The following is a 19,283-nucleotide window of genomic DNA, read 5'->3' as shown; positions in this document are numbered from 1 at the left end:
ACCACAGCTCTGTCTCTCTCAGCACAGAGCCCTTAGACCACAGCTCTGTCTCTCTCAGCACAGAGCCCTTAGACCACAGCTCTGTCTCTCTCAGCACAGAGCCCTTAGACCACAGCTCTGTCTCTCTCAGCACAGAGCCCTTAGACCACAGCTCTGTCTCTCTCAGCACAGAGCCCTTAGACCACAGGTCTGCTTCTCTCTCTCAGCACAGAGCCCTTAGACCACAGGTCTGCTTCTCTCTCTCAGCACAGAGCCCTTAGAGCCCTTAGAGCTAATTATGTAATGTTACTTTCATGGGTGCTGAATCGTTAGTGAATTAAATGTACAATATGACAATGAGAAGGACAGCACTCACATTCCAGTGTTTCTATTGGCATGGGTGCGTGGTGCCAGTCCAGTCTTCCTCAACTGCGTCAAAACCAAAGGCTGGCAGATATCTTTAAACACACAACATTATGTGAAATTAACAAGTAAAACATTCTTTCAGTAATAATATGACTAATTGCTACAGTAATTTAAACAGACAAGTGCAGTGAGAGAATAAGGTTCCATTGTATGGCATCTCGTCTGTAGCTGGGGGCTCGAGGTCTTGGGCACAGGGTCTCAGTGGACACGTTCAGCGCGTGGCGTCTGTCCCGAGACAGAGCGATGCTCCCCGCAGACAGAGATGACCTCACGGCTGGGCGAGAGTCCTTTTAATGACATCAGCGTTTTAATTCGCTCAGATGTTGACATTTGAAGAGCACAGTCTGAGACTTCAGCACAGAGAGCCTCCCTCCCTCCCTCCCTCTCTCTCTCTGTTTCTCTCCCTCTCCCTCTCTCCCTCTCTCTCAGAATCACAGTCTCCGTTCCACATTTAGGAGCAGGACTGGCTGTGTAATTACAGTGGTTCGCTCTATTCCGGCCTACCAGGCCCACATAATTACACACTGATTCATTCTATTCTGACCAAGGGAACAGGCCCTGCTGTGGGTGAGCATTTCTTGTGGTGTACTGTAGGAGTGTTGAGCTGTACTGTGTACATTTTATATAAGCTCAAGACCTTTTGAGCTTGAGACCTTTTCTGCCATCAAACTTTTTGTTTTTTTCTGCCCCAGCTGTTGTACAGTATCTATATTTCTCAATATTTGGCATGACTAGTAGTATCCAGTAGCCTGCAGTGGTTCAGACAAAATTTTTCTGTATTTTGCTGACTATTTTGGCCGTCTCCCCATCCTTCACTCTCAGATGGAAATGCAATTTAAGAGAGAAACTCTGCAACTCCTCAGTTTTTTTTATATTGATATGTGTGCACAAAACCGTACAGACGGTGTATGTAACATTTCTGGAATGTTCTTTCTGTGATCTTGACAGAACCTTTCTGAGGACTTCTGTCAAGGACAGGAACCGTTCTCATCCGAATTTTCACAAACCAAATGCTGAACCTGAAAAGCTAACTGACATGATGCTTTTTAGATAATAATACTGGTTGATCTGTGTAGAGGTGGATGATTTTTTTCTTCAGTTATGTAACTGCCATTATTCTTTATTGGTTGGACCACTTGGCTGCGCCTTCTCTTAAAAAGCAGTTTCCACTAGAGGGTGCTCTTAGCAGCCGTTGTCTGTGAAGAACAGCTGAATTTTAACAGCAGTGGCTTAAAGGCACTGGCCATTTGGTTTATTTATTTATTCATGTATTCATTTTTTTATTTACTCATTCAATCATTCATTGTAATCAATCTGTACTTTTTTTCTGTGAGGTATTTCAGGGCGACAAATTATTTTGAAAATAACTTGCAACACGGTATTATATGGATGGATCTGTTGATATTTCATCAGTGTGGTATTTCTCAGACATGATAAAATCAGTTATGATGGTAGTAGCAGTAGTAGTAGTAGTAGTAGTAGCAGTAGTTGTTGTGGTAGTATTAGTGGTAGTGTTAGTAGTAGTAGTAGTAGTAGTTATGGTAGTATTAGTGGTAGTGTTAGTGTTAGTGGTGGTGCTGTTAGTGGTAGTTGCAGTAGTAGTAGTGGTAGTAATTGTGATAGTAGTTGTGGTAGTGTTGTTAGTGGTATTGGTAGTAGTGTTAGTAGTTGTAGTTGTGGTAGTATTAGTGGTAGTGGTTGTGTTAGTGGTGGTGGTAGTGTTAGTGGTGGTAGTGGTAGTAGTGTTAGTAGTTGTGGTAGTAGTGGTATTAGTGGTAGTGTTAGTGGTGGTGTTAGTGGTAGTCGTGGTGGTGGTGGTGGTGATGGTAGTGTTAGTGGTGGTGGTGTTAGTGGTAGTCGTGGTCGTAGTAGTGTTGGTGGTGGTGGTAGTATTAGTGGTAGTGGTAGTAGTGGTGGTAGTAGTAGTAGTGTTAGTGGTGGTGGTGTTACTGGTAGTGGTGGTGGTAGTAATTTGTGTGCGCGTGCGTGTGTATTTGTTTGTTTGTTTGTTTGTTTGTTTGTGTTTGTGAGAAACATTATGTTTGAATAACAAATACAGCTTCCTCTCCTTGGCCACTCTGTGTTGTGGCCCCTCCCTCTCTATGTGAAGACCCTCCCACCCCCCACCCCCCAGTAACAGGCCGTTCCTGGGTGTAAGTAGTAGAAGAGAGAGAGACAACAACAGTGAGACAGAGAGAACAACAGTCAGAGAGAGAGACAGACCGACAGAGAGAGACGATAACAGTCAGAGAGAGAGAGAAAGAGAGAGACAACAACAGACTGACCCAGAGAGAGAGCGAGACATACAGACCGATAGCAGTGCAGAGAAGAGCCATACAGGAGTCACAGTGGACGCTACGCTGCAGTACTGGGACAGAAATGGACCGCAGACCGTTGAGCGGGTCCGGTTCAGTGGCACAGAGACTGGAGCAGCCCCCGGACCGGACCCTTACGTACTTTCTGACCCTGATTCATGATCCTGCGTTCATGACCAATGTGGCGGCCATGAGGAAGGTAACGGCGGACGGCTGAGATATTAACAGAGCAGAGCAGTTGCTATTCAGGCCTTATTTATATCCCAGCCTGCCCTGTGGTATGCGTCTTTGTCAGACCGTCTGTGTGCCAGTTTGCTGGGCTGTCTGACTGGGCTCCCTGATGCCAGGCCGGGAAGAGTGTTGCTGCTGATAATTTTTTTCAGACCTGGGTCAATTACATAATTGTTTTGGATTCAAATAGTTTTCAGTGCTCGATTGATCTTGCCTGGTGCAATTGAGCCAACCAAGAGGACCATAACATCGGGTTTGCGTTGTTTGAGAGGTTCCAATGCACCAGACAAGCTCAGTGTAGCGTAGAAATGTATTTGAATCCAAAACAATTACCTAATTATCTTGTTTTCATAAGGATAGCATTAGAGGGTTATGTGCACTCATTAGCTCTTTACCTGTTGTTGTGAATATTACGTCTACGGCTGTGAATGTTAACGCCTTAACTCATGATTAAGCCAAAGCAATTCTGTTAAAAATGTGTTAAATTAACACATTTAACATTAGCAATTCATTGGATGAGTTTACATAACATCCCTAAGGCAAAAAAAAAAAAAAGGAAAAAAGCCAGCTGTTCACATTGTAAGCGTTTTATGCACATGAAAGAATACTAGGATGCCATCTTTTCGCACTGTCCAAAGGCTGTAAATGGTATATTCTGCTCACCACATGTGCAGGAATATGATTGGATCTCACCATTCATGACTCATGTAAACCACATAATCGTGCCTTTCTGCATTGCAACTCACAACTTTGCCCTTTGCCAGAATACTGCCCTAAAATCCCTCTCAGTTTCTCTGTGCTGTGCTTGATTAATTTTACTTGATAAATTAAAGGTTTAAACTATCTGTTAAATTATGTAGGTGTGATTGTTATTGCAAGTCTCATGTAGTTTCTCCTATGTGTAACTCCTCTGGAGAAGCAATAGTTGTGCCCAGAACTTCCTGGTGGCTTTTTACAAGACTCCTCCCACAAGGTTGTCCCCACAGTGCCTGAGGGGAAGAGATTTGATTACAGAAAAGAATATTTCAATCATCCACTCAGAACAAAGGGTTCTTTGGCTTGTCGGCATAGAGGAACCCTTTTTAGTTTTTATGGATCCCTCTATCATAGACGTGAAGTATAAGAGAACCATTTTGCTAACAAAGATATTTTGAATGAGATAGGGTCCTTCTATGGAATCACAGGGTTCCTTTTGCAATGTTTTCTTTCTGAGAGTACAGTATCACATTGCTTTACATTTTGACCTGTCGTGTGCATGCTACTGCGGTCATTAAACAAATGTGTATCCAGGTGCTTCTGTACTCTAGCCATATACTCTACCCGTATGTCCTTCAGTGCCCTGTTCTTTGTGCTGCCTCAGTATCTTCACAGCTATGTGAGACATTCTCTGTTTGCATACTTTCTCCTCTCAGTCCTCTGTAGACACACAGGGCTTGTCCAACAGAACTGTGCCTTCCTCAGTTCTAATCCGTTACAGCTCTGCTGGCAGGGGAGCTCATTTCCCCGCTGCAGTGATGCACCTGCATGTGGGGAAACCGTGTTTGGGTTCTTCTGAAACACCGTGAACACCTCTTACCCACGGTTCTGTTTGGCTGCAAGTCCAATCAAAACTGGTGTCGGCTTCCCAGAAACCCTGCTGTTTTCGCAGCGTTAGGCTGGTAAACCCACACCTCTTGTGTTTTATTCCAACAGACACAGGAAAAAAGCAACAGAATTTTAACATTTTCTGATAACAAAAAATGCTGAATAATTAAGTTAGCCATGGAGGAAACTCTTTGTACCTCAACTTTATGATCTAGCGTATGAGAATTTAAAGAGCACTTCAGCCCTGGCGTTGTGTGGGTATTTGTCGTCAAAGCCGTACACGTGCCGTATATAGTGTGCGACGCTGCTCTTGAAAGTTGTGATAGACACTCTGTCAGAGCCATTCTCCCCCTGGTCCGAGCCGTGACAGAACACAGTGTGAGTTTCAGGATGAAACCAGGACAGGAATATGATGCAAGCCTTCAGCTGCATTTCTGGGTCACAAATAACCTCGTCACTCATCTCTGTTCCCGCAACCGTTTTGTATGACAGTATCGGGGAGAGGGGGGTGGGCGGTGGAGGGACAGGGAGATCTATGACACAGGGGAGAGAGGGAGCGTACGAGACAGACAGACAGACAGAGAGAGAGACAGAAAGGCTGACTACGAGGAGAGAATGCTCACTCTTTCATACACGTTATCTGAGCCATTCCCCCTGACTCAATATGAAGGAATTCCATTGTAAGAGCAGAATGAACACCAGCGCCTACTGCTTCTCCATTGTGTCATGGACTCGCCTAAGACCCACGAGGGCATCTCAGACAAACAGCCCTCACTCTGTAAGGTGGAGGGTTGCACAGCTTTAGACAGAGGAGTGGGGGAAGGAGAGAGGGGCAGGGGGCAGGGGACAGGTGGCGTGTGCGTGAGACAAGCGTGAGACGGACTCCCAGCGGGGGAGAGGAAGAGAACGAGAGAGAGACATTCCCATCATTCCTCGGTGTGGAATGTGGACCCTGGGGAGAGGGAGGGGCATGTCCCACAGCCCTTTGATCTGTGGTTGGCCGTGCCCTCTACCTCGGGCAGAATAAGACGGCGGAAATGAGTCCATCAGGGAGGCCACATAATGCTGTGAGCCCGTGTGAGTGTTACTGTATTACTGTAGCCTGTTCCTCTCATATGACTGGATTACACCAGAACACGCCTGCCGTTCGCGTGGCTAGCGAATCCTACACTGCTTCCCTCAACTGGCTCACTCTTAAATATAAGTTCCTGTGGAGGTGGATTGAAACCAAACACACACGCGCGCACACACACACACGCACACACACACACATACACACACACACACACACACACACACACACACACACACACACACACACACACACACACACACACACACACATACGCACCGTGCATTTAACGAGAATGGGCTCGCAGTAAGTAATTTCTCCATCAAAGGTATCAGCCACCTTGCAGATGCATCTTGATTAAAGTCTTAAGCATTTGCTGACTCTGTGTCAGTATCGATTTGTTGCCTGATTGTTTTTTTTCCTGCTGAGTCCATACCAGCATTTCCAGGATTACTGTAGTCCTTCAGACACACAAAACTAGGCTATCTGGTGGAAGCGCTCGCTGAGTGTGTTTAATGATTACGACTGCCATTAGCCTGACGGTGCCGCTGCGCTCTAGTCAACACCACTGGCTCTGTGGGAGGTCTGTTGTTTGAACCACCCTGTCTGCAGGTACCAGCCCCACAGAAGCAGCAGTTGGCCTGTATGGGTCAGAGTTTAACTGGGGGTCAGAGCGCTCACTGCTGTCCTGGATAATTGGAGAGAGCAGCTGTTCTTCCCCTGGCATGCATTGCCTTTTTCCCAGGATCCAGGCATTTCTGCTGGGCTCATTCAGAGAGGATTCAGTAGCCACTGTATGTGTGTCTCTCTAAGGCGTGTGTGAGACTGTGTGTGTGCATTTGTGCATGTGGGTGTGTGTGTGTGACACATCTGTAGACCCTGATTTGGCTGGAGGCTGGAGGGTTCAGTAGAGTATTTGGTTCCTGTCCTGGCTTATGAAAGCTGATGTGGTCACACAGCGGTCTCACTCGGTCCTGTCGCACAAAAAAGCCCTTATTTTACAACTCTGTGTTCTCAGGAGCGGCAGAGGCTGGAGACCATCCTGAACCTGTGTGCCGAGTACAACAAGGGCGACACCCCGGGGCCGGAGGGAGCGAGGCTGGGGTTCCCGGGATTGGCCCCCGCCGGGGAGGACACCCTCAGGAGGGCGGGGCTGGACGCAGCGCGGGGCCCGGCCCTGCGCGTGCCGCAGAAACAGAGGGAGAGCGACGAGGAGAACCTGAAGGAGGAGTGCAGCAGCACAGAGAGCACGCAACAGGAGGTGAGGTCACTGACATAGCTACGCTGATTGGGCTATGCTGACCAGGCTATGCTGACCAGGCTAGCATGCTAGCTCAGAGGTATGATCGTTAAGGAACTGCTAAAGGGCTACACTGGCCAGGCTACACTGACCTGACTATACTGACAGGCTAGCAACCACAGTTAAGGATCTACTAAAGGGCTACACTGGCCAGGCTATACTGACGGGCTTGCGACCACAGCTAAGGAACTGCTAAAGGGCTACACTGGCCCGGCTACACTGGCCAGGCTAGCTTGTTAGCTGACAGGTAGCACAATAGCGGAGCTGGTTAATGCAGGGTTTGTAAACCCTGGTCCCTGATCAGCAGGGTCTGCTGACTTTTGTTACTCAGCACTTAATTGATCAATGAAAGCAGTGGATTACACCGGTAGCTCATCACCTTGTTTTCTGAGTCTGAATTGGTTGCTGATTTTAAGGTGAAAACATAATCCAGCATGCCCTCCTTATATTGGAGGTATGCAATGTTTATTCTGTTAATGAAAACCATTCCGAAAATGTATTTAAATTCACTTTTCAAGCCGAAGCATGCCAGCATGTATGTGAAACATACTGTAGCTGTATAATAGCTTCAGGAAAAGTTTGGCAGCGGTCTCTGTTTTGACGAATGAGGAACTGAGTTTCACTTTTTGACTCGAAACACTGCCTTACAGAGACACACTTAATACTACTGATTTGTTAACCAAATTGTCAGCTATTCCCTTGTTTCTCTAGCCGAGCTATTGGCTTGCATGGGGAGACTACACTTTCAGAATGAATATTTACTTAGCCTTTTGTGCAAACCTGTTTTGGTGTCTTTTCACCATCTAGTGGTAAAATGGAGGCACTGCCACTACCTTTGTATGCTCTTGTTCAGCGAACCTGTATTTTCACCTGTACAACCTGGGGACTCATCTGTGACCTCACCTGTCACCTTTCTTACACACTCTTACTTGCACTCTTAACTGTTTCACCTACACTCTCATCTAATCACCTAGGGCTCTTGGGTAATTAGTGCTCCTGATTCGCCAAGCTGACTTCACACCGAGGGTCACACATCATAGGTGTGTGCGTGTGGGTGTGCACATCTGTGTTCTGGGCTGTGTTATCCTCTAACCCTGGGATGGGCGACTCTAGTTCCGGAGGGCCGGTGTGTATGGTGGGTTTTGCTGCTACACGACAAGCTGCTGTTTATATCACAGAACATGGATAAAAATGACAGATAATGTAAATGATTGGGTTAATTAAATAATTAAGAGCAGATGTTGGTCTGAAATCCAGAAACAGATACAGCCCTCCTTGCCCGTCCACAATCTAAACCATCTCACCTGCAGTCTTACCTGTCTCCCCTGCAGTCTAAACCATCACACATTCAGATTCACCTGCAGTCTAAGCCCTCTCACCTTCAGTCTTAACAGTCTCACCTGTAGTCTCACCTGTCTGACCTGCAGTCTCACCTGTTTGACCTGCAGTTTGACCTGTAGTCTCACCTGTCTGACCTGCAGTCTCACCTGTCTGACCTGCAGTTTGACCTGTAGTCTCACCTGTCTGACCTGTAGTCTCACCTGTCTGACCTGCAGTTTGACCGGTAGTCTCACCTGTCTGTCCTGCAGTCTTGCCTGTCTGACCTGCAGTTTGACCTGTAGTCTCACCTGTCTGACCTGCAGTCTCACCTGTTTGACCTGCAGTTTGACCTGCAGTCTCACCTGTCTGACCTGTAGTCTCACCTGTCTGACCTGCAGTTTGACCGGTAGTCTCACCTGTCTGTCCTGCAGTCTCACCTGTCTGACCTGTAGTCTCACCTGTCTGACCTGCAGTCTCTAAACTCTGCCCACAGGATGAAGACTGTGGGGGCAGCGGGAGGCGGGAGCTGGCGTACCTGGAGGAGGAGCGTGTGAGAGTGCTGACCCGTGTGGACGAGCTGAAGACCCGCATCACCGAACTGGAGCAGCAGCTGCAGGAGTCCAAGCAGGAGGTGATGCCGTCAGAGCAACTGATCTGGGATCAGAATGAGTGTGAGGTGTGAGGTGTGTGTGTGTGTGTGTGTGTGTGTGTGACGCGTGTGTGTGTGCAAAGTGTGACGTGTGTGTGTGTGTGTGTGTGTGTAAGGTGTGTGTGTCTGTGTGTGTTTAAGGTGTGGCGCGTGTGTGAGCTGTGTGTATGTTAGGTGAGTGTGTGAGTGTGTGAGTGTGTGTATGTTAGGTGTGTGAGTGTGTGTGTGTGTATGTTAGGTGTGAGTGTGTGAGTGTGCTGTGTGTGTGTGAGTGTGTGTGTGTATGTTAGGTGTGCTGTGTGTGAGTGTGCTGTGTGTGCTGTGTGTGAGTGTGTGAGTGTGTGAGTGTGTGAGTGTGTGAGTGTGTGAGTGTGTGAGTGTGTGAGTGTGTGTGTATGTTAGGTGTGAGTGTGTGAGTGTGTGTGTTTGTGAGTGTGTGTGTATGTTAGGTGTGCTGTGTGTGTGACGTGTGTGCTGTGTGTGTGACGTGTGTGCTGTGTGCTGCTCCACAGGCAGAGATGGAGCGGGCCTTGCTGCAGGGCGAGAGGCAGGCGGAGCTGGATCAGGTGGAGGCAGAGACTGAGATCATCTCACAGCTACAGCGCAAACTCAACCAGCTGGAGAGCACCATTCAGAGAGAGAAGGACAAGGTACACTCTCTCTCACACACACACACATACACACTCACTCTCACACACACACACATACACACATGCACATACACACTCACACTCACACTCTCACACACACACACACACATGCATACACACTCACACACTCATACACACACACACATACATGCTCATACTCACATACACACTCACGCATACACACTCACACACACACACACACACACACACACACACTCGCGCATACACTCACACACACTCACACACACTCACACACACACATGCATACACACTCACACACACACACACTCACACATACACACTCACACACACACCCACACACTTGCATACACACACATGCACACCCACACTCACACACGCACACTCTCACACTCACACACTCACACATACACATACACACACGCATACACACGCACACACACACCCACACACACACACACCCACACACGCACACACTCACACCCGCACACACACACACACACACACACACACACACAAACACACTCTCACAAGCACACACACACACGCATACACACGCGCACACACACCCACACACACACACCCACACACGCACACACTCACACCCGCACCCGCACACACACACACACACACACACACTCACACAAACACACATACACACACACACACGCATACGCACTCACACATACACACACGCACGCACGCACACACACTCACTCACACAGCACAAGAATATGCTCAAACAGTATGATTCCTCTGTAAACACTCCTAGTGTACACAAGAAATCTTGCTTGGCTCAGTTCTGTGGAACGAGATCCATCACAGCCCCCTACTTACTGGTTACACAGAAACCAATGTCAGCATTATTCAACACAGAACATTTTCAGTAATGATGATGCTCTAAACCCCAAAATGGGTGGAGGTTTCACTGATCTGAGCCAATCACCAGTCCCTAGATTGCTTCAAGTCAGCACATTGCAGGTTGACATTACAGGCCTCACAAAGCTTCACTCTCAGTTCATTATTCAGAAGGGCATTTCACACCTTAAGTGGCACCTTTACGTGATTGTGCATGTTTTGGCATAGCCTGTTCGGTTAATGTGCAGACGCTGTCAGTTGGTTTTGGAAAGCTGTCTGCAGTCTGGCCTGATGGTGGCGCTCTCGGGGAGGTGACGGTGGGACTGTCTTTATGTGCCTTGTTGCTGATGAGCTGTAACAAACTCAACTTCTCTGGTGTCTGACATTCCTCAAAGGCATGGCTTTGCCAAGGGTGGCCTCCCCATACCCAGTCTAGTCGGTTTTGCCACACCAAGGTAAACATGCAGTCGCGTTCTTCCCAAGCTCAGTAGCTGAGTTTCCTGTAGAGCATTTCCATGTGCTTAGGTATGTGTTAGCGGCAGTGTGTCAGGGTGTGGTCCCCCCCTCCCGTTGGTTTGACCTCCTGAACCAGGTGAGTGGTGGGGAGGTGAGCGCATGCGGGGGTAACAGGGGGACAGCGCCCTCTGTGGTGAGTCACGCGGTTCAGGTGGCGGTTGGGACCAAAAACGGGGGAGTCTTGTTTTCTTTCTGTCCCTTTTAACGTCTTTCCCGCACTTATAAGGGCTACTTTGCTGTTCGGCTTCACTAACTGGTGTTCATTAACCTCTAATCCTCACTCTGCCGCACTCAAACACGGGTCTCAGGGCTTTGGTCACTCTGAAGGGTTCAGGGTTCAGGGTTCAGCTGCATTCATGATAACCAGACTGTCATGTCCTGGGTTTCTGTATTTAGGATTTATACACCCAACATGCAGTATGACAGGAAACTTAGTACCAGACCTGGGTCAAATACACAGTTGTTTTGGATTTAAATACTATACGAGCATGTCTGGTCTATTTGAACCGATTAATTACTTTCAAAAAGAGCAAATGCCTTCTGGTCCTCTTGGCTGGCTCAGTTGTATTTGACCCAGGTTTGCTTAGTGTAGGCATTATCAATGTTATTGCCTGCAGGTAAATACAATGAAAGGCCTAGATTTGATATAACGATGGTTTTATTTTGGTTGTGGTAATTAATGTAATCCATCAAATAATCAGTTAAGATGTTTCACTTTCACTTTCAATTTTTAGATTTATGTTTCCTCTGAAATTTTATTGGACCAATTGTTTTTGTATTTTGCTGTGTACTTTGCCATTCATGGCAGTCAGCATTTGTACAGATGCTGTTAAATTCAGGGAGATTCTCGCTTGTATCGGATCGTATCTGGGGTGAGACCTGAGGGTGTCTGAGTGTGAGAGTGAGTCAGTGGCTTTTGCCTCAGCTAAAACTGCACTGCAGCCCTGAATATTAATAAAAATACTACCAACAAGGCTGAATAATAACTACGGGTACTGTAACAGTTTTATATTTTCAATAATTCACTATTCCATACGTCATGAACAGAGGTGGAGCCAGAGTGTGCTGACAGACATGTTGAAACTCCGTTTCCCATGAACCCTGCGGGTCTATATGAGGTGTCCAGTGTCCAGCGCATGACTTGTTAAGAGCAATATGCGTACCTTTCCAAATATAGTCACGCCTACCAGCTGCCCTCGGCCGTTTAAATCTTTTGGAACTGTAGGAATTTCCTGCCCGTTCTGCACATTTTTCAGCCTGTGTGTTCAACACTAGCTGAATGAGTGCTTAGGTGCACATATCACCTATGCACATGTCCATCTTACCTCTGGCATTAATGCAGCCAGCTTTGTTTCATGATAAACACACATTACTGCACCTGAAATCTAATCATATTCTATATTAATTAAACAAGGGAAAAATAGGTTTGTTGGATTGTTATTGATAGATTAAAGCAACTAATGTTCACTGTTACACAGAGGTTATTTATATTTAAAATAAAGAAAATCTGCATCAGTAAAGGTTTCCTGTGTAAAGCAACAGGAAATCTGATGGGTATGATTTTCTGTATGTTTGATAGCATGCATGTGATTCAAGGCAAAGTTTGTCTTGAATGTTGATGCCGTTATAGAAATTTCCATTGAGGCATGCTTTCACACGTCTACATTAAAACCAAACATACAAAACTAACTCTTCTATCAGAAGAATTGTATGTAATTATTATTAAAAACCAAATGCAGCTATACTGCAAGTCTTTCTTTAAGCTTCCGAAGAAAGAATACAAACTAATTCATTCAGTTGTATCAACTGAGCATATTACTTAATGAAAGCTGACGGATGCATATGACTACAGTCTCTCTGTGATCACACAGAGACATAATATATTGCTGCAAACAGACACCTGGAACAAGAAGCATGTTCTATGTTGTGTGAGGCTTGGTCCAGGCCAAAGTGGAGACTACAGAGTTTAAGGCAGGTAAACATACAAAAACAGATCGATGCACAAGAACAGCATGCAGACAGGACCAAAGCATGTACAAACAAAAAAAGCTGCCGAGTGTGCTGGACCTAGTAAATATATGGGGTTCACTTCCTTCTCATCGGGTCAGGTAAACAGGGCAAAAGTTGGTTACCACGGGGACACATTTAAAGCAGGTAAACAGCTCCCATGTCCCTTCTCTCTCTGGCTCTCACACTGTAGTGGTCTCTAACCTCCAGCTTATGCATGGCATGGATTTGAGCAGTGTGTTTTTCTCTCTCTCCTCTTCCTCCCCTGGATGGTCTGTTGTGTTTTTTTAGGAGAGGGCAAATGTTGATGTGGAACGGGAGGTCCTGGCCCGACTCCAGGAGGGGTACAGTGAGCTGAAGAGCCAGCTTCACAACTGCCCCGAATCCCTGCGCGAGCACTTACAGGATCAGCTGAAGAGGGTTAGTCCCCCCCCCCCACCCCCCAAAAAACCACCACCACCACCACCACCACCTGCCCCGAAGCATCACACTCTGTCCTCTACCCCCTCCTCGCCATCTGTCCGGGCGGACATTCCAGCAGCACTAAATCACGATAACATATTTGGCTTTCACTACTTCTCTGTGAAATACCTGAGATACCTCAGAATCTCAATGAGGAAAACTCAGCAAGTTTACGTACAATTTAAACATCTGGGATTTAAACATTTTCTGAATTGTTCGATGAAAATGCATTTTATGAAACCAAGAGAAAAATGCTTGGGTAGCGATATTTGTACATTTATGAATGAAGGACTGTGTGCTTGGTGCATCCAACTTCACACTCATTTTCAAGTGCCTGAAATTCCTTGTAAAATGTAGTTGGTTACAGAACGAATGTTAATGTTACGATAGGCATTTACCAGTTTCGCAAATAACAGCCTTAGATGCCATTAAACATTTTACAGCATGTGTCAGAGTTGAGCATGCCTTAGTGTGACTGGCCCGTTATCACAAGAGCACTGCTTAAAATCGGGCAGTTTTAAACCACTGGCTAAATTCTCCTAGCTGGCTATCTCACAGACTTCTGGAATTTTCCAAACGCCCATCCCCTTCCTCTCTTCCTGTCCTTCCCTCCACACCCTCTCAATAGGACAAAGGCTGGGGTGAAAGGTCATTGTCATGGTTATGGGGTACGGTGGTGTGTTTCGGGGGGAACTCAAGGTAACTGTGCGAGGGCTTTGGAGAGCTTGGCAAGTGTGTTGTATACGCTTGTCACATACGATGCAATTCTGTTGTGTACAAGCATGTTATTTTTATTTTTTCTGTAGGCCTTCCTTCTTTGTTTTGGCTTTTAACACTAATGGCTCACTAACCTAACAATGCAGTCACTAACACCTGCCCTTGGTCTTAATGTTCTATCGCGTGTTTGATGTTTGATTCGTATTTTTGCCGCCTGATTGCTTCTAGTGCATTTTTGCGCTGCAAGTATTTATCTGACAGTTTTTATTTGATGGACTTCGATGGGTTTAAATTCTGTTTGTTGTTTTAAAGCCCAGATGTGTTACAGTAGAGTTGAATTCAGTCCGAGCTGCAGAACAGCTCCATAAGGGCTGGTGGGAGCCTCAGGTGCCTGGTTGAAGCCGTTGAGAATGAAAGGCGTTGGGCAGACTCTCCCTGTCGGCCATGTTTCCCGGGTTACCGCTGCCGTAGGGCCCTCCAGGGGCGCCCCGGTGCCCTCAGGTAACCTCCTTTTCACCAGTGAGGGAAACGTTTCTCCTCCAATCAGCAGCAGCGTAGCACGTGCGGCACAGCGTGGGCTGTGTGCAAAACAACCATTGGCTCAGGGGCACGTGCACTGGATTCAGCTACGGTGGTCCTGCTCTGTCTTTGTGGACGTTACGTCTCTAGAGGCATAAGTGGTGATTCCAATAGAGGATTAAAATAAAAATAAAATAAAACCGTGTGTTATGAATATGTATAGTAAAGGGCGTCAGTACAGACAGACTCCTGGCAGGCTAACGCGAGTGGCTGGATAAACAGCTGCTCTCAGGGCTATACTGGCAGGGTGCTGTGGGGAGGACATTGCCCTGTGGCTGTCAACCTGCTCCCACAGACAGACTTGTCCCAGTAAGACTCTGAAGAACTGGCAGGGAGGGCACACTTGTGTCCATAAGTTTGCTCAGGGGCTTATCTAGGCCTGCAGAGAGGCCTTCTGTCTGCTGGTAAGAAACATGGCGGCCCAGCAGGGTGTCTGTCTGGAAGCTCACATTTCCTTAAGCAAACCATTAGTAATGCTGGAGCTGTGTTTAAAGCAAGTGCTCCCAGCACATCAGAGCAGCATGTGTTTAAGTGAATAGAGTTACACGCTGTGAAACACCCAAGCTGGAATTAAAAGTGTATTTATGGGAGTCCTATACGTATGTTTGTGTTTTATATAAGCTTATATAGCACACGATGCTAGTTGGCACACTGTGATGGAGGAACAGCTGTCGTACCCATTAGAGTGGTATAATTATCTGTGATGAAGCGTCTGGGAACAGTGTACAGTGCTGTAGCGAGTGGTAAAGGATGATTTGCACTTGTGTACCTTTGCAGTCGTCACCTCCACCTTGAGCTGTGGGATGTAGCCAGGCAACCAGGATAGTGCCAGGTGGTGTCACAGCTGGTTCTCACTTAGCTCTCTCCCTCTGCCCCTCTCCCTCTCCCTCTCCCTCTCCCTCTCTCTCTCTCTCTCTCTCTCTCTCTCTCTCTCACTCTCACTCTCACTCTCACTCTGTCTCTGCTCTTCCCCCTCTCTCTCTGTTTGAAATGTCAGGTGTATTGGCCTGCCGATGCCGCTGGTTTGGGCTGCATTGGCGCTTTTGATTTTCGGATGCGTGTGACTGCTTCTACAGAGCATGGGCTCTGCCTGGCCCTGTGGTAACCCTGTGGGCCACACGGTGACTGTGTTTGGGGGCCCCTGTGGTAACCCTGTGGGCCACACGGTGACTGTCTCTGGAGGCCCGTGTGGTGACTCTCTGTGGGGGATGTCTGGGGGAACTTGCAGGAGGCAGAGGCTCTGGAGTGCGAGACCAAGCGGTTCGAGGACTTGGAGTTCCAGCAGCTGGAGAAAGAGAGCAGCTTAGAGGAGGAGAGAGAGACCATCAGCCAGCAGCTCCTGCAGGAGAGAGCGCAGTATCACACCAGCGTGGCCCATCGGAAGGTACAGCACTGCCTGACTGTCACTCATCTCTCAAAGGGACATCGCTCCTGTCTGTCACGTCATATTTCAGAGGTGCATCACCTTCAGAGGCTTGTATGTATCACACAGGCCTTATCCCCTCTGGGCAGATAGAGGCCCCCCCTCCTCAAAGAGAGGCCATACTCAAAGGGACGCCGCACTTGGAGAGATCCTCAAAGCGATGGCAAACTAAAATGCAGGCTCTGCCCAAATGTCTGTGTGAAACACTATGATCTTCTCGCCCTTCAACCCTTGTGTGATGTTCTCTGCTTTTGCAAGTCGCACGCTAAAGGCTGTGAGGATGGTTTGTATTTGAGACCGGGAGATACGAATCCAGAGAATGTTCTGCAGGTACTGAGGGACCTCCCGGGGCAGAAGGTTGTGGGACGTAACGGGCCTGAGTTATCACACTGCTGTCTCCGTACTGAGCACTCAGTCCTTTTCTCCGCGGTCCACAGGAAAAGGTGGCAGCACTTGAGAGCCAAGCCAGTCAGCTGGGGCTGCAGGCCAGCCAGGAGTGTGAGCGATTGGCTAAGGACAGGAACCAGGCCCTGCAGCTGCTTCATAAGGTTGCACTCCTTTACAAAGCACAGACACACGTGTAGTATATATACTAACAAACGCAGGGAGGGTACATATGTTCACTACTATGCTTCTGTATATAGTATGTAGTTATCAATAGTACAGACACATGCATGTAAGTCGCTCTGGATAAGAGCGTCTGCCAAGTGCCATTAATGTAATGTAATGTCATGTATACACTCAGTAAGCGCTTTATTAGGTATTTATTGACTTTTAGACTGCGGTTGTTGCCTATACAGTTGGAGGTTTGACATGCTGTGTGTTCAGAGATGCTCTTCTGCAAACCACTGACCCGTATCTGCATGATTTTATGCTGCCACACATTGGCTGCGTAGATAATTGCATGAATAAGTAGATGTTCCTAATAAAGTCCTCAGTGTGTGTATATATTAATGAACCCAGGAATAGTATGCATGTTCACTACTATAGTATGTACTTATCGATATGAATAGAGTAACACATAAATCAAGATAAATCAAGTTCCCCAGTTGCAATTTGGGCAGAAGGATACTTGCCTCCTTTTTCATCCTCCATTTTTTCTCTTTTTTTATAATAAACTGCATCACTGTGCCTTGTTCTTCAATAGCCTGGAACAGAGCCTAATGCATTCCCATGTAATAACGTAATGTGAGTACTACAGCTACCACAGTTTCAAAATGGCATCAATACTCTGCTTCTGACTCTAGGTCAGCCCTCAGAACACAAGCCGAAAGGCGTCTTTGGCGGTGGCTGACCTGGGATCAGTCGTGGGCAGGGCAGAACTCCCAGCTGTTTTACTGTAGTGACTCTGTGCTTGGGTGTTTTACAGGAGAAGGAGAGGCTGTCGGCCCTGGAGAAGCGCTACCTCAGCCTCTCCGGGGGAAGGGCCTTCCCCAAGAGTGCCAGCGCCATGAAGGAGGTGAGAGGGTGTTCTCTTACCGCCTGCTGGTCACACCTGGTATTACAGTTAGGGTGACCTGAGTGGACTAACAGGAGTGACTCAGCATGGGAAAATGCTTTCTGTCATAGATTGCGATTGGTCCATACTCATTGTACATGTGGAGGTTTTCTGCGTCTTCTCATTGGGCGTTCAGAAGCTGGCCCTGTCAGAGATGGAAATTGAGTGTGCTCATGTAATGCTTTTTTAGGGTGTGTGCTTGTTGTTCTGGTAGTGTCAGAGTTTGACTAATACAATCCATGTGAAGGCATTCAGCATGGCCTGCTCTCAGTTCTGGAATCGTCTTTAGTTTAAAGTTACTCCATCTGGTGAAGACACTGAAATTCTCATGTTATCGACTGTGGGCTACGCTGGACTTTTTCTCACTCGTATGAACTATTGCCAAAAGCTTGAAATGGCTTTCAGGAGGAAGTGGAATATTTAAGATGTGGCTCCTGATTTGTGATAATGTGAACAGGAAGTGCTTCATATCAGCGAGGCTGACCTGTTAGAGGAAGTCCACTCCCAGCATTCCCACTGCCAACTTCCTGCTTCCCTCTTACACACTTCCTCCTCCCAAATGTATCCCAGCAGGCCTCACCAGGTAATCTAACTATGAACGCATGTGGCCTGTGTTTTCACAATCCCCCTGGCAACCCACTTCTCAACAGATTAATAACTGAAAGTACCATTAATGGAATGCTGTGGAAATCCCTCTAATACAATTAATAACTTGCTTTCACAAGCCTGGTTTCAAGTGCATCCATTGAAAAAATACTGAAGAAACCATACATTATATTAGATCAATTTTGGTTTGGTTGGTTTGACATTTTTGAATTGTGTGCCGTGCAATAATGTGCAAATCATAACCAGGGACAAATGTGCAGCAACAGAGAGATAGAGAGTATGTGTGCGTGTGCGGGGGAGAGGGAGAGTGCGTGTATGCATGCATGGGGTGCGTGTGTCTGCTTGCGGGGTTGTGAACTCTTTCTGTTTACTAGAAGAGCAAAGTTCAGTGTCTGCACTTGTGTGAAGCTGACCTTGTGTTTGGTTCTAGAGCTCTGGTTTGTTGGCTTTTGTTTTGAAATAATCTATCCGGTAGTCCTGTGATGTAGGATAGGGCAACTGGTAAAAAGTATTTTTGCTCTGCTGCATGTATACATCATATGAGGTGCAGACTAAAACAGACTTATACTTTATGCATAACACCTGTTATGTGTGTTATAAAAACATCAAACCTCAAATTTGGCCCTTGAATCTAAATCTGGCCCTAGCTAATTAACTGAACAGTTAGTGCTGCTGACACACTGGACTCCCAGCTACAGGGAGGGTGGAAAACCAGCAGTTCTCGGCCCTCGAGGACTGTTATTTGTATGCATAGGGGCGGCCTGTAGCGTAGTGGTTAAGGTAAATGACTGGAACACACAAGGTCAGTGGTTCTAATCCCGGTGTAACCACAATAAGCCATTGGGCCCTTGAGCAAAGCCCTTAACCCTGCACTGCTCCAGGGGAGGATTGTCTCCTGCTTAGTCTGATCAACTGTACGTCGCTCTGGATAAGAGCGTCTGCCAAATGCCAATAATGTAATGTAAATTTGAGGAACCGGGATCTAGGAGTCGTCTGTGCAGGAAATTCATCTTCATCCACTAGGGGGCAGGAGTAAGGCATTTAAACAATAGGCTGCCCTGATAGGCAGCCTGGTATTTTCCATTACGATTGCTGAAGAATATACTTTTGTG

General features: G+C 47.0%; 1 protein-coding gene across 3 annotated transcripts in view; it reads left to right on the top strand.

Moving 5' to 3' along the window:
* The window catches only part of phldb1b (pleckstrin homology-like domain, family B, member 1b), a 58,733-nt gene that overhangs the window by 23,978 nt on the left and 15,472 nt on the right, over positions 1-19,283 (top strand). For all 3 annotated transcript variants that reach the window (XM_061217159.1, XM_061217158.1, XM_061217157.1), the window contains exons 7-13: positions 6,626-6,868; positions 8,721-8,858; positions 9,389-9,526; positions 13,178-13,306; positions 15,873-16,028; positions 16,505-16,615; positions 17,437-17,526. In XM_061217159.1, the coding sequence (XP_061073143.1) occupies positions 6,626-6,868; positions 8,721-8,858; positions 9,389-9,526; positions 13,178-13,306; positions 15,873-16,028; positions 16,505-16,615; positions 17,437-17,526 (1,005 nt within the window). The remainder of the gene's footprint in view (positions 1-6,625; positions 6,869-8,720; positions 8,859-9,388; positions 9,527-13,177; positions 13,307-15,872; positions 16,029-16,504; positions 16,616-17,436; positions 17,527-19,283) is intronic.

Source organism: Conger conger, chromosome 13 (assembly GCF_963514075.1).
Source record: "Conger conger chromosome 13, fConCon1.1, whole genome shotgun sequence".
NCBI classification, from domain to species: domain Eukaryota; kingdom Metazoa; phylum Chordata; class Actinopteri; order Anguilliformes; family Congridae; genus Conger; species Conger conger.
Note: the sequence above shows the minus strand (reverse complement) of the source record. Positions and strands in the feature narration are given on the sequence as shown.